Source organism: Rhinoderma darwinii, chromosome 7 (assembly GCF_050947455.1).
Source record: "Rhinoderma darwinii isolate aRhiDar2 chromosome 7, aRhiDar2.hap1, whole genome shotgun sequence".
NCBI classification, from domain to species: domain Eukaryota; kingdom Metazoa; phylum Chordata; class Amphibia; order Anura; family Rhinodermatidae; genus Rhinoderma; species Rhinoderma darwinii.
The window spans coordinates 79,153,232-79,167,663 of NC_134693.1; the positions used below are offsets into that span (position 1 = coordinate 79,153,232).

General features: G+C 44.7%; 1 protein-coding gene across 1 annotated transcript; it reads right to left on the reverse strand.

Moving 5' to 3' along the window:
* Positions 1-2,242: 2,242 nt before the first annotated feature.
* On the reverse strand, positions 2,243-11,511 carry SNU13 (small nuclear ribonucleoprotein 13). Its single transcript, XM_075833599.1, has 3 exons — positions 11,349-11,511; positions 11,042-11,162; positions 2,243-2,734 (listed from the first exon to the last, which is right to left on the reverse strand). Exons 1-3 carry the CDS (start codon positions 11,349-11,351, stop codon positions 2,472-2,474), a joined length of 387 nt encoding a protein of 128 aa, XP_075689714.1. The 5' UTR covers positions 11,352-11,511; the 3' UTR covers positions 2,243-2,471.
* Between the last annotated feature and the right edge of the window lie 2,921 nt (positions 11,512-14,432).

Below are 14,432 nucleotides of genomic sequence, written 5' to 3' on the forward strand. Positions count from 1 at the left end.
GTCACTTTGCTCGGGGTTTCAACTGCGGTGGTTGTCGTGGGGCATCTCCTAGGGGGTTCCTCTTCATCAATGGAGGTTGATGAATAAACCAGTCACGCCATCCGACAAGTCTGCATCAGAGGCAAGAAATGAATATGCCTCTTTGGCAGCAAATTTGTTAGGACATGTTTGTTATGTTGTGCTTAGACACGTGTAAAATGTATTATTTAAACAGCAACTAAAATAAAGAGGCTTTCCTAACTAGGAGCAATAGGCTGCTACCTAAACTAGCAAAAAAATGTGTGTTTATAGAACAAGTAGGCTTCCCTGAGAGTGAGTGAGTGTTGCACACGCAAAAGGCACTTAACAGCTCCATGTGTCACCATGATGCGCGGCTGCGTGATTTTCGTGCAGCCACCATCATTATGACACCGTTTGTAAACAGAAGAGCATATGGTTCTTTTGTTTTCAATCATACTTTTTACTGCTGTTACACGAATAACACGCGTCCCACGGAAAAGCTTCCGTGTGCTGCGTGGGATTTTCACGCACCCATTGACTGCGCGAGAAACGCCGAAATATAGGACATGTCGTGAGTTTTACACAGCGGACATCTGCTGCATAAAAATCAGGAACTGTCTGCACAGCCCCATAGACTAATATAGGTCATTGCGAGGCGCGTGAAAATCACGCACTTTGCACAGACGTATATCACGTTCGTGTAAATCCACCCTATACCTAACTACGGCGACTATTTTCTGACACTAAACCTAACTACGGTGACAGGTGTCTGACACTAAACCTATCTAGATTATTCTGAGGTTTCCGGACGCTAAACCGAACTACGATAATGGATCCAACACTGTACCCAACTACGGTAATGGATCCAACACTGTACCCAACTACGGTAATGGATCCAACACTGTACCCAACTACGGTAATGGATCCAACACTGTACCCAACTACAGTAATGGATCCAACACTGTACCCAACTACGGTAATGGATCCAACACTGTACCCAACTACGGTAATGGATCCAACACTGTACCCAACTACGGTAATGGATCCAACACTGTACCCAACTACGGTAATGAATCCAACACTGTACCTAACTGTGGTGACTGATTGCTGACACTATACCCAACACTGCTTTTTGACGGTTCCCTGACACCAATCCTAAACGTACGTGCATATAATTTTTTTTGTTTTTATGGAACAAGTGGACTTCTGACACTAAATCTAACTAGGGCGAGGGTTCCTTACTAAACTTAGCTAGAATTTGAACTTCCCTGATGCAAAACCTTACACTACAGCAATGGTTCCGACACTAAACCTAACTAGATTATTCCGAGCTTCGCTGATGCTAAACCGAACTATGGTGATGGACCCCTAATGCTAGATCTAACTACGGTGATGGATTCCCAACGCTAAATTCCCTGACAATATACCCAACTACGCTTTTTGACGGTTCCGACACTAACCCCAATACTAAACTAACAAGTTAAATTGTCTAAACCTTTTTTTTTATTTTTATATATTTTATAAAGAAAAAAAATTATAAAATCCCCAGGGACCAAGAAATTTGGTCCTGAAGACCAAGTAGTGGTCGGTGATAGGAGATCACTAACCAAAAACGTGGGGGGTGAATAGAGGAAGGGAACAAGAGTGGGTAGTGGGAAGCAGAAGAGTAACTTTTTTGCTCTCCCCTTCTGCACACAACCGCTCTGAACGCCTCTAACTCCAACAGAGACATTCAGGGTGGGTGCAGCAGGATGAGATCTCAGGGAGAGGAAGGTAAGACAACAATCACTGCTATTAGACAGTCACTGACTGACCAATAGCAGCGGTCGAGGAGGCGGTACCATTGCGACATGGCCCGGCATATTGAGCTGTGATAGCCTGCGGTCCGAAACAGCAGCTGTCACAGCTCGCGAATGCGCCGGCGAAAACCGGCAACGCATTTTCCCTGTGACGTACCATTCAGTCACCGAGCGTGAACGATGCGGTCAGTACATCACCGAGCACGAAGGGCTTAAAGAATGATTTGCATTAATTTAACATTCAAGCATGCTACCACCTTGGCCACTTTACCAAGTGAAATGACGCTCCTGACTGGAAAGCCTTTAATACGAAGCAATGCTTTGCCCAATCTAAATCAGAAAACCTAATGCAGAACATCACATGCAAAGAAACACAACAACTTTAGTTTTATATGTATGGTTTGTTTACTTTAAAAAATACACATAATCCATAAAAAAAAAAAAAAAGTTATCACATTTTTATTTCTGGTTACAAAATATGCATGCAACAACTGAACATATCACCATTATAGGTATAATTTGGAAGAGTACTACTAATTGGTGCAATCTGAAAACCCACATATGAAGATTTGTTACAAACATTCAACTAGGTTTTAACTCTTGTTACATTTTTAAGCTGTACAATAGCAAATGAAATTAAATTTATGGCAGAAGCTTAAACATCAGTGTGGTTTACACAAGCAGTCTTTCAATGGCTTGCTGAACAGACTGGATCTGAGGCTTCAGTTGAGACCCTTCCTTGATGGTGACAGCACAAGCAATGACTGGTCTGGAGACCCCACAGGCTCTTCCCAAAGCCTGCTTAGAGCGTACGAAGACATAAGGTACATTCTTATCTTCACACAGAAGAGGAAGGTGAAGAAGAATCTCCAAAGGTGCTGCATCAGCTGCCAAAGCAATAAACTCTGCAATTCCTCTGTTTAGGGTTTTTGTGGCTGTGAAGAATAGAAGTATTACATTAATGTTTATTACAGTTACATTAGTTGTATAAAAAGCAAAAAAGTGTCAAAAGGGTAAAGGTGTTTAGAAAATCCCTCAGTTTCTATACTTTATAAAGATTAAATCCAGTCATAAGCAGGAGATAAACCAATACATGACACTATTGTGCTCATGGAATCCGTTAGAAAAGTGGAGTCAGTAGCCCGCTAAGGAACAGAACTGGACCATGCAATACTTATAAGCAGAGCATTTCTGATCTATAGGATTGTAAACAAAGCCTTGTGCATGAGGCCTTACGCTGAATCCACATCGCACGGCTTTGCTGTATTTTGGCCTCCATGGTATCTTGCTGCTCAATATACACGGAAAAAAACAAAACTATTTTTACATGAAAGCAGTACATGGGAACCTACAAATAACTGCTTAAACACCTTTGTAGTGAAAGAAATGGTGGCCAACCTTTAACCCCTTAATGACCAGCCTATTTTAGAAGTTAATGACCAAGCTATTCTTTACGCTTTTCCAGTCTCAATCAAAGAGCTATACACTTTATTTTTGAGTCAACATAGCTGTATAAGGTTTTCTTTTGTTGCGGGACAAGTTGTAATTTTTAATAGCACCATTTTGGGGTACATAGAACTTATTGATTAACTTTTAGGGGGTAAAGAAATAAAGCAATTTCGCCACTTTTTTTGCGGCCTAAATTCACGCTGTTTACCGTGTGCTATGAAAAACAATAACTTTATTCAGCGGGTTGTTGCGATTGCAACTATACCAAATTTGTATAGTTTTTGTATGTTTTACTACTTTTACACAGTGAAAACACTTCCAAAATTATTTGTTTTTGTGTCTCCCTATTTGAAGAGCAGTAACGTTTATTTTTTCGCCGATGCAATTGTAGGAGGGCTTTTTTTTTGCAGGACGACTTGTAGTTTTTATCGGTACCATTTTGGAGTAGATGCGACTTTTTGATCACTTTTTTAGGCTGGAATCAAAGAAAACAGCAATTTTTGCATGTTTTTTTTACAACATTCCCCGTGCGGGTTAAATGATGTAATAAGTTTATAGTTGGGGTCGTTACGGACACAGCGATACCAAATGTGTAACTTTTTTACTTTATTTTGTTTGTTAATAAAGCAGTTTGTAAGGGGGAACAGTGGGTTTTTAATTTTATTTTTTTCACTTAAACTTTTTTTTTTTTTTTTAACTTTACTAGTCCCACTAGGGGACTTCACTATGCGATAATCCAATCGCATTTATAATACACTGCAATACTTCTGTATTGCAGTGTATTATGCCTGTCCGGCATGACCTAGCAGGCATTCACTACAGGCAGACCTGGGGGCCTTTATTAGGCCCCCGGCTGCCATCGGAGACAGACACTCTGCGATCTCATCGCCGGGTGTCAGATGGATGAGAGGGAGCTCCCTCCCTCTCTCCAAAACCACTCAGATGCAGTGCACGCTATTGTGCACCACATCTGAGGTGTTAAACGGGTGAGATCGATACTAATATCACTCACCCTTTGAGCAGGGACACCCCCAGCTACCTGAGAGCAGGGACACCCCCAGCTACCTGAGAGCAGGGACGCCCCCAGCTACCTGAGAGCAGGGACGCCCCCAGCTACCTCTGGTAGCTGAGAGCAGGGAGATTTGACAGCTCCCTGCTCTGTTTACTTATTCCGATGCAGCGACATAAAAAGTCCATTGCATCGAACTAAGGCCCGTTAGTGACAGACGTAGAAACACTATGGGCTGGTCACTAATGGGTTAATGCCCAAGTTGACGTGTTTTTACTTTAGACCAAGTGGACGTTGTACAGAGGAGTGTATGACAGCGCATAGGGATCCTGCTAGGTCCTTATGTGCCGTCTTATACTAACACATTAACAATACTGAAGTGTTTAGACAGTGAATAGACATTCCACAGGATGTCTATTCACAATCCCTGCACTTCATTATTGTTTCTATGGTAGTTACAGCAGGAGGCGTAATCGCGTTGTAACCTGTCATTTACTGCGTAATCTCGCGAGATTACGCTTCCTCTGCTGTAACTACCACAGACAGTAACAAGGTGCAGAGATTGTGAATAGACATCCCATGGAATGTCTATTCACTGTCTAAACACTTCAGTATCGTTAATGTGTTAGTATAAGACAGCACATATAGATCTAAAAGGATACCTATGCGCTGAGGAAATTAATGGAGAGTGCATGACGCTGATTGGTCAGCATCATACACTCTGTACAACGCCCACTTGGTCTAAATTAAAACACGCCCACTTGGGCATTAAGCAACTCATTAGCATAAATCAAAAATCGCTAATACAGTGGTGAAAACAGATCGTTTTATTAAATAAAAAGCATTACTGCCACCTACATTATAGCGCTGATCTCCTATATAAGGAGATGGGCGCTGTAATGTAAGTGACAGTAATGCTTTTTATTTTAAAAAAACAATTTTTTCACAACGTTAGGAGCGATTTTGGTTTATGCTAATGAGCTTTCTTAATGCCCAAGTGGGCGTACTTTTACTTTCGACCAAGTGGGCGTTGTACAGGGGAGTGCATGACGCTGACCAATCGGCATCATGCGCTCGTCTCCATTCATTTACACTGCACTAGCGCTATAGTTATATCACTATGCGCAGCCTCATACACAAGCCCTAACATTACTACAGTGTCCTGATAATGAATATACATGACCATTCAGCCTGGACGTCATGTGTACTCAGAATCCTGACACTTCTGACTCTTTTGTGAGATTCCGGCAAGTGAAACCAAATCTCGTTTAGCTCCGTAATCTCACGAGATTTGGTTTCACTTGCTGGAATCTCACAAAAAAAGATTCAGAAGTGTCAGGATTCTGAGTACACATGACGTCCAGGCTGGATTTCATGTGTATTCATTATCAGGACACTGTAGTAATGTTAGGCTTTGTGTATGAGGCTGCACATAGCGATATAACTATATCGCTAGTGCAGTGTAAATGAATGGAGAGTGCATGATGCCGATTGGTCAGCGTCATGCACTCCTCTGTACAACGCCCACTTGGTCAAAAGTAAAAAGTACGGCCACTTGGGCATTAAGAAAGCTCATTAGCATAAACCAAAATCGCTCCTAACGTTGTGAAAAAAGATCATTTTTTTAAATAAAAAGCATTACTGTCACCTACATTACAGTGCCCATCTCCTTATGTAGGAGATAGGGCACTTATAATGTGGTGACAGAGCCTCTTTAAGGTCTAGGCTGGTCATTAAGGGGTTAAGGCAAAACCAGGACTGGATCCAATACAGAAGAGGTACAAATCTTTCCATACTACTTTATTTTCCACTCCAGGTCTTGGCTTATATATACTGCCATGTGAAAGAGACCTTCGTGCTACAGACTTAGGCAGATTTTGCAAGCACAAAGGGTATGTGCACACGTAGTTTTCAGACATTTTTCGGGAGCAGAATGCCTCCAAACATCTGCCCATTGATTTCAATAGGAAAAACTGCGTTCTGTTCATACAGGACTGGGGAAGAGTTTTTTTGTGGGCAATTTTTCAAAATGGCCGCATAAACCAGCTCCAAAAACAGCAGTAAAAAATGTTGCGAAAAGAGTGGCTTAAACTTCTTAAAATCAGGAGCTGTTTTTCATGGAAAACAGCTACGTATTTTCAGACCTTTTTGGTTACGCGTGTGAACATACCCTAATTGTTTTCACTAAGTTCGGATGCTTGTAGCCTTTGGAATGGCGTTCAATTTTGGATTTTGAGCATATTTAGGATCATTAGAGCTATTCTGAACTCAGCAATGTATGGCATATTCACAGGTTAAGCTATAAATCTGAGAATCGGGTCTAACACTCAACTTAATCAAAAACAGGGGTAAACAGATACCCATTACACCTGGTGATGCAGCCCCTGGAGAGGTCTCAATTCTGTTTTATGGGAGTGATGGAAACAGTAGAGCAAGAACATGACCACCTCTACACTAAGGCCTCATGCACACGAGCGTGTCCGATTCACTGAATCGGGTCTGTGTGACGTTATGAGTCCGTGTGCTTTGCGAGTGGCATGCGTTATTCACGCACTCGGAAAGCACATCTTTTTTTTCTTATTTTCAACCGAATTGATGGGTACATCACTCACCGAATACGCGTGTGCGGTGCGTGGTTTTCACACCCATGGACGCGTAGGTGTGTGTTAACGCACCAATATAGGACATGCAGTATCTTTCACGCAGCGGACTCTCTCAATAGGCCCATGTGCTGTGCGTGGTTTCAAGGCACTGCACACGAACGTGATGCACGCTCCTGTGAAGGTGGCCTTAGTCCCCTGCCTGGAATCGGAGGCCAGCTCACCAGGCGAATCAGAGGCCGGGCACCCGATCGAGTTCTGAAATATATGGATGTATATAAACAGAGATAATTTTGGTGCCCTAAATATTCCCCTAATTACTAGTCAGTATATAATCGTGGGGTTTTTTTAGTTCAAGATTTATGCAGATAATATGCACCTATATGGGACTAATAGTAATGCTAATGTGTGGTCCCTGTTGGGATAAACTTTCCCCCATTACTATGGCTGCAGTGGTGCGCTTGTGTCTCCTGGCCCAGCGATACGTGATGACGTAGATGAGCTGTCTGTGTCCCTCCAGACACTGGGATGCTGGGACTGTCTTGTGCATGGGGTCTGGATACATCCGCCACCCTATATAATCAAGTGGGAGCAGTGACCCCATTAAAACAAGACCTTATGGTAATATGAATATTCTATCTTCAACATATGCTGAAGCTAATTACGACCACCTATGATTGGATCAATAGGAGGAACCCTTCTTAAACCCATTTAAAAGATTGATTTAACCTACCACCCAGAACCCCTTCAAAAAGCAGACGGCAAAACGTACGTCAGAGTCCTGTGATGATGGTCCTTTGTGTATGTGGAGCTCAATATGCAAGAATGTGCTTGTTATTTGTTTAGATTTAAAGTTTGATGTATTGAGGGTATACAGGTTGGTACACACAATAAAGTCCCCCATAGCTGCCCCCAATAGTGCCTGAAAACATACATACTCGCCTAAGTTCCAGTGACGAGTGGAGGAGATCCCTCTGCTCCTCAGGTCTGTGCAGTGCAGAGACATCACTGCCTCGTGTCCAGTGATATATAGTGAATGGTGGAGCAGGGACTTTCCCTACCATTGGATTGCCCTACCAACACCCAGACCCCAAACCAGTCAGCAGTTCCAGCATCAAGAAGCTATGCAGGGGTAGGTGCAGGAAGCAGAAGGCTCTAACCACAGTATAGTGGCCATGCTGCAGCTCTGCTCTAATTCAAGTACATAGAATAGAACAGCTGTAGTAACCCAGCATGGCCACTATATACAGTGGTCTGATGCTTCTGGCACAGACCCCAGCATATCTCCAGGACGCTGGTCAGTGCGAGGTCCAGGTGTCGAAGACCCACCGATCATATACTGATTACCTACCCTGTGGATAGGTCCTCCGTATAACAGGCCGCGAACTGGACAGCCCTTTTAAGACTAGGATAAACAGTGCAGCCAATCATATATTGGATTGTTAATACAGGCTAAAACAGCTTCATACCTTGTCGGTGTCAGCTGCAACGTACAGCAGACACCTAAATGCAATGGGCAGGATAGGAGAGCAGCCTGTTTAAAGGAACAGTGTCATCACAAATTATTTTTTTATATGTTAAAGATGTTAGTGCTTTATTAAAAACGTTTATATTCATTTGTGTGTTTGTTTTACTTTCTTATTTTTACACTTTTTCTTCCCTATGGGGGCTGCCATTTTTTGTTCCATTTCTGTGTGTGTCGATTAACGACACACACAGACATGGAATACGGCAGCCACAGTCCCATAGGGACTGCGAACGGCTCCCGTCCCATTGACTTCCGTGTACGGCGTCTGTGTGGGAACTGCGCATGCGCCGCTCCCACACAGTCCAATTCGAAATTGGCACCGTCCGGCGCCATTTTCCTGTGGTCCGGAAGTCACGGCCGGACAGTAATATTACTACTTCCGGTCGCGGCTTCCGGATTTGTGCACTTGGACCAGCGGCAGCAAACGGAGCGGACGGGCCGGAGGGAGCCGCGGCAGCAGGTAAGAGATTTCAATGTATGTTCGTGTGTGTTTACTACTGTATGTTAACCTACTACACTGTGTGTTAGCTCAAAAAATGGCGACACACAGTGTAGGAGGTTACACCATTCAAACCCCTCGTTTATCCCGGCACTAGCCAGGATAAAGGAGGGGGGGATGCTGAGAGCTCACTAGAGCGAGGGCTTTTAACCCAATGTTGCAACGCTGCAATTTTGGGAATAGCTCCATCTAGTGACCAAAAATGGGTAGTATTATAAATTAGAATTAATTTATAATATTTCCTGACTCGTGGAAAAAATAAAAAAAATTTGAACAATGTTTAAAGGGAATGTGTTGCCAGAAAAACATGTTTTTTTTTAAAAAATTAAACATTTAGTGTGTGGGTGATTAAACATTGTTCAAATTTTTTTTATTTTTTTCACGAGTCAGGAAATATTATAAATTTTTTCTAATTTATAATACTACCCATTTTTGGTCACTAGATGGAGCTAGTTCCCAAAATTGCAGCATTGCAACATTGGGTTAAAAGCCCTCGCTCTAGTGAGCTCTCAGCATCCCCCCCTCCTTTATCCTGGCTAGTGCCGGGATAAATGAGGGGTTTGAAAGGTTTAACCTCCTACACTGTGTGTCGCCATTTTTTGAGGTAACCCACAGTGTAGTAGGTTTACATACAGTAGTAAACACACACAAACACTAACATACATTGAAATCTCTTACCTGATCCTGCCGCCGCGGCTCCCTCCGGCCCGTCCGCTCCGTTTGCTGCCGCTGTTCCATGTGCACAAGTCCGGAAGCCGCGACCGGAAGTAGTAATATTACTGTCCGGCCGCGACTTCCGGTCCACAGGAAAATGGCGCCGGACGGCGCCAATTTCAAATAGGACTGTGTGGGAGCGGCGCATGCGCAGTTCCCACACAGACGCCGTACACGGCAGTCAATGGGACGGGAGCCGTTCACAGTCCCTATGGGACTGTGGCTGCCGTATTCCATGTCTGTGTGTGTCGTTAATCGACACACACAGAAATGGAACAAAAAATGGCAGCCCCCATAGGGAAGATATAAGTGTAAAAATAAGAAACAGTAAAACACAAACACACAAATGAATATAAACGTTTTTATTAAAGCACTAACATCTTTAACATATAAAAAATTTATTTGTGATGACACTGTTCCTTTAATCACCCACACACTAAATGTTTAATTTAAAAAAAACAACATGTTTTTCTGCCAACACAATGCCTTTAACCACTTAGATTCCGTTGTCAATACCAACAATGGAATCTAAGCTGTTTGAAAGAATGGGAGGAGTGCGCCCCCCTGATATGCCATCCTTCTGCTCCTATCAAGCCCTGCCAGAGCTTAATAGAAGCTGGTCAAAAACCATATACCTCAATCCATAAGTATGCAGTATATTGTACAAGTTAGCTAATAGTCGGGGGCCAGAGTACTAAAAATTCTTTATACCATTTTCCCTTAAAAATGGTAAAAATAAATAAATATATATATATATATATATATATATATATATATCTCTGCATCTGTACAAAGGCTGAACTAGTCCAACATTTTACTGGTTTGTATGCTCGCCTCACCTCCAATTAAAAAAAAAAAAAAAAAAAAAAAAGAAGTCTTATGCATCCCAAAATGGTACTAAAAGGAAATTCGGCTCACACCACTCAAAGAAAAAACTAAAAAACCTCAGCTCAGAATATGGCAACAAATTTAACTAAACAAATTAGGTTTCTCTGTTAAAAATAAATTATATACATTGTCGTAATTGTATTGACCCACAGAAAACGACATGTTCAGTGAAAGCCACAAACACAAGATCCAAAAACCTATGGAAAACCCAAAAATTGTTCCCCCAGCACATTATAAGGTTACCAGCTGAAAAAAAATATCCAATAACCAAATAGATCCTAGTCAGAGTATGGCCAGTTTCACATTACACCTGCAGCAGGTCCAGATCTGTACTTAGATTTTAATTGGTTGTCATTGGTTTCACCAACTACACATTTGGTTCTGTGCACATGGCCATATTACCACACTGTGCAAAGAGCCATGAATTCAAGGACCAGATCCGGTACTCTTACACCAGGAAAGTCATTTCCTAAGGAAAACCTCATAAGCACATTCCTGAATCCCAGCAGTATATACGGCGCCTGCACCGAGCCTTATCCTCTACAGATGGATTACCTTCATTCGCCCCTTTTCGCAGCTGTTTGTAGTTGGAGGCTTGCTGCACGAGGTCCAATATGGTCTTTGTCATTTGGGCATCACCCAGTGGGTAGGCTTTGGGGTTTACCTCGCACTCAGCCTGTAAAATACACATATGAACAGGGTTGAGAAATATAAACGCTATACAGAAACTAGCACGTTACATTTCAGTACACGACCTATAGACATTGCACGTGCCCAGCACTGACCGCAGTTAGCGGCTGCACGTTAGACCATAACACAACGCTTATCTCCCCAACCCCGTACCGGCGGATGCTTCTCTTACCATGGTTTGTCTCAGTTGCGGTCTCGGCTGGTCCTCTCGGCTCGGAAGCTTCACGGAGGAAAACTAAACGAAAGAAGAAGTAGCAACGCGCCAGCAACGTGTTTTTAACTTCCGACCAACGAGAGCGGAAAGGGCGGGACTTCCTGCGATACGCCCCCACGTGATCTCCCTGTTCAAGCCTTTACCTGCCGTTCAGAGAGGCGCGGTTTCTTCTGCTGACCTCACTGCTACGTACACGCACGCTGGGCAGATGGAACATGAGCATGCGCGCTGCGAGGCCTAGTATATCGCGCATGTCACGATCCAGAACATAGAGCGAGTAGTTGGTATTTTCTCAACGGCCTCAGCTGGCGGACCAGTTTAATTCAGACCGCAGGAGTTGTAATAATTTTCACGTGGTTATTAAAAAAAAAATAAAATATATATATATATATGATTGGGTTAATACTGTGCGTTTTAGATTTTGGTAAAATAGAGAGATAAACTCCCATGTCTCTCAGTGGGAGTTTATTAATCAAAACAAAAACGCATGCTGAAGACTCCGTGTGAATGAGTAAGGGTATGTTCACACGCACTAATTACGGACGTAATTCGGGCGTTTTTGCCCCGAATTACGTCCGAAAATAGCGCCTCATTAGCGTTGACAAACATCTGCCCATTGAAATCAATGGGCTGACGTTTGTCGGTTCACGCGAGGCGTAATTTACGCGCCGCTGTCAAATGATGGCGCGTAAATAGACGCCCGCGTCAAAGAAGTGACCTGTCACTTCTTTGGTCGTAATTGGAGCCGTTATTCATTGACTCCAATGAATAGCAGCGCCAATTACGTCCGTAATTGACGCGGCGTTCAAGCGCCTGCACATGCCGTTACGGCTGAAATTACGGGGATGTTTTCAGGCTGAAACATCCCCGTAATTTCAGCCGTTACGGACGCCCTCGTGTGAACATACCCTAAGGCTGGATTCACACGAGCATATTACGTCCGTAATGGATGGAATGTAATTCGGCCGCAAGTCCCGGACCGAACACACTGCAGGGAGCCGGGCTCCTAGCGTCATAGTTATGTACGACGCTAGGAGTCCCTGCCTCTCCATGGAACTACTGTCCCGTACTGAAAACATGATTACAGTACGGGACAGTTGTCCCGCAGCGAGGCAGGGACTCCTAGCATTGTACATAACTATGACGCTAGGAGCCCGGCTCCCTGCAGTGTGTTCGGTCCGGGACTTGCGGCCGAATTACGTTCCGTTCATTACGGACGTAATGTGCTCGTGTGAATCCAGCCTAAGGGCTTATTCAGAGGAACGGTATACACGTCTGTGCAACGCGCATTTTTTTCACGCGCGTCGCACGTACCTATATTAGTCTATGGGGCCGTGCAGACACGTGCGTGATTTTTACGCAGCGTTGGTCCGTTGCGAAAAAGTCACGACGTCAGTTCTTTGGAAGTTTTTCACGCACCCATTGAAGTCAATGGGTGCGTGAAAACAACGCATGCCACACGGAAGCACTTCCGTGTGAACAGCGTTTTTCACGCAAGACTTGTTAAGTCTATGTAAATGAGTTGAGAAAACTTGGACAAACAAGCACCAACCAGGAAGTGGATTTTCACTTGTTGGGCACATGCTTCATTTTCTCACCGACAACTGCTTCAATGCCTCGTGCGTGTGATGTGGAGAAGATGATCTGCCTGGTCCAGGAGAGGCCACTGTTGTGGGACACGCGGGCGGAGGCCTACCACGACCGCACGGGCAAGGAGGTCACGTGGGATGAGGTCGCGCAGGCCCTCTTCAGTCACGAGTGGGCTAAAGGCAGCACACGAGACCGCAAGAGCATTGGTAAGTAAATTGGTTTGTCTATGCCCTGTAAAACCTACATGCTGTAGTGTATCCTTGTGTTAACATGTTCCCAATGGCCAACGTTCCGGGTGTGTCACAGCATCAGTCAGCTTGTGGATCATGTATATTGGTGTGTAAGGGAATGGCAACGTTTACAACAAGTGCATATTTCGGGTATGGCACCTGGTGACAGTACCATTTTGTTGTTTTGGTCCTTTCTACAGTTGATGATGTAAAAACCCGGTGGAGGAGCTGCCGGGATAAATTCCGCCGTGAATATGGCGCTAGAGGCCGCAGTGGTGACGGGGCCCCCAAAAAGCGGAAATACATTTACACACAGCAGCTAATGTTCCTGAAGGACATTATGGAGATGCGGCCGTAAGTAATGACTGTGCCTTGAAGACATGTCTGTGTTCACATGTCATGCCCCCAAAATTGTTTGTTTGTCCCTTGTGGCAATGTTACGAAGACGTGTACATTTTTGATTACAGATGCAGTGACAATCTTCTGGACACGGAAGAGGAGGCTGCCCATGAGGAGGCGCGGGCGCCACCAGAAGACCATCCCGTGCTGCCCTTAACCCCAGAGGCGACATCACCAGAACCAGCCCCACAGGCGTCCAGCCAACCCCAGGTGCCACGTGACGTTCCGGCTGAAACCACTGCAGCAGGCGCAGCCAGATCGGATCCGCAGCTGCCCAAGTGGACTCCAGGGTACTTGAGTACCTGCTTCGCAGCGCCGAGGAGGACGGCTGTGAGGCCGCAGCATTGCCCCGCTTCTCCGGTGAGTACCCGCCGACCGTATGGCGCGCCTCCAAGGCTCGATCCTCAGTCTCATCGACGCGGCCACACCTCATAACTACCCACGCCAGTGCTTCCAGGCAATGGAGCATTGGCGTGGATTGGCCGAGCCAGCGGTGCTGTTCAATGCACCTGTCCCTTCACAGCCTGCCACCCCCTTGGCCCGGCAACACTTCCACCGCCTAATGCCGAGCCGCATGTCACCTGGTCCAGTGCCGATGCGGGACCGGCCTGTTCCAGCCTACAGCCGACCCGTGGTAAACTTTCCACGCGGTCCACCCGTAGGCTACCACACGCAACATCAGCACCACTATGCTGTTTTGGAACATCCTCTGCAGGGCCATGGGCAGCATAGTGGTGCTGAAATGGGCAGCTACAACTCCCCACCCCACCATTATCAGGAATTGTAGTGCTGGTAACGCCGCACAGTTTTGCTGCCTAATTTA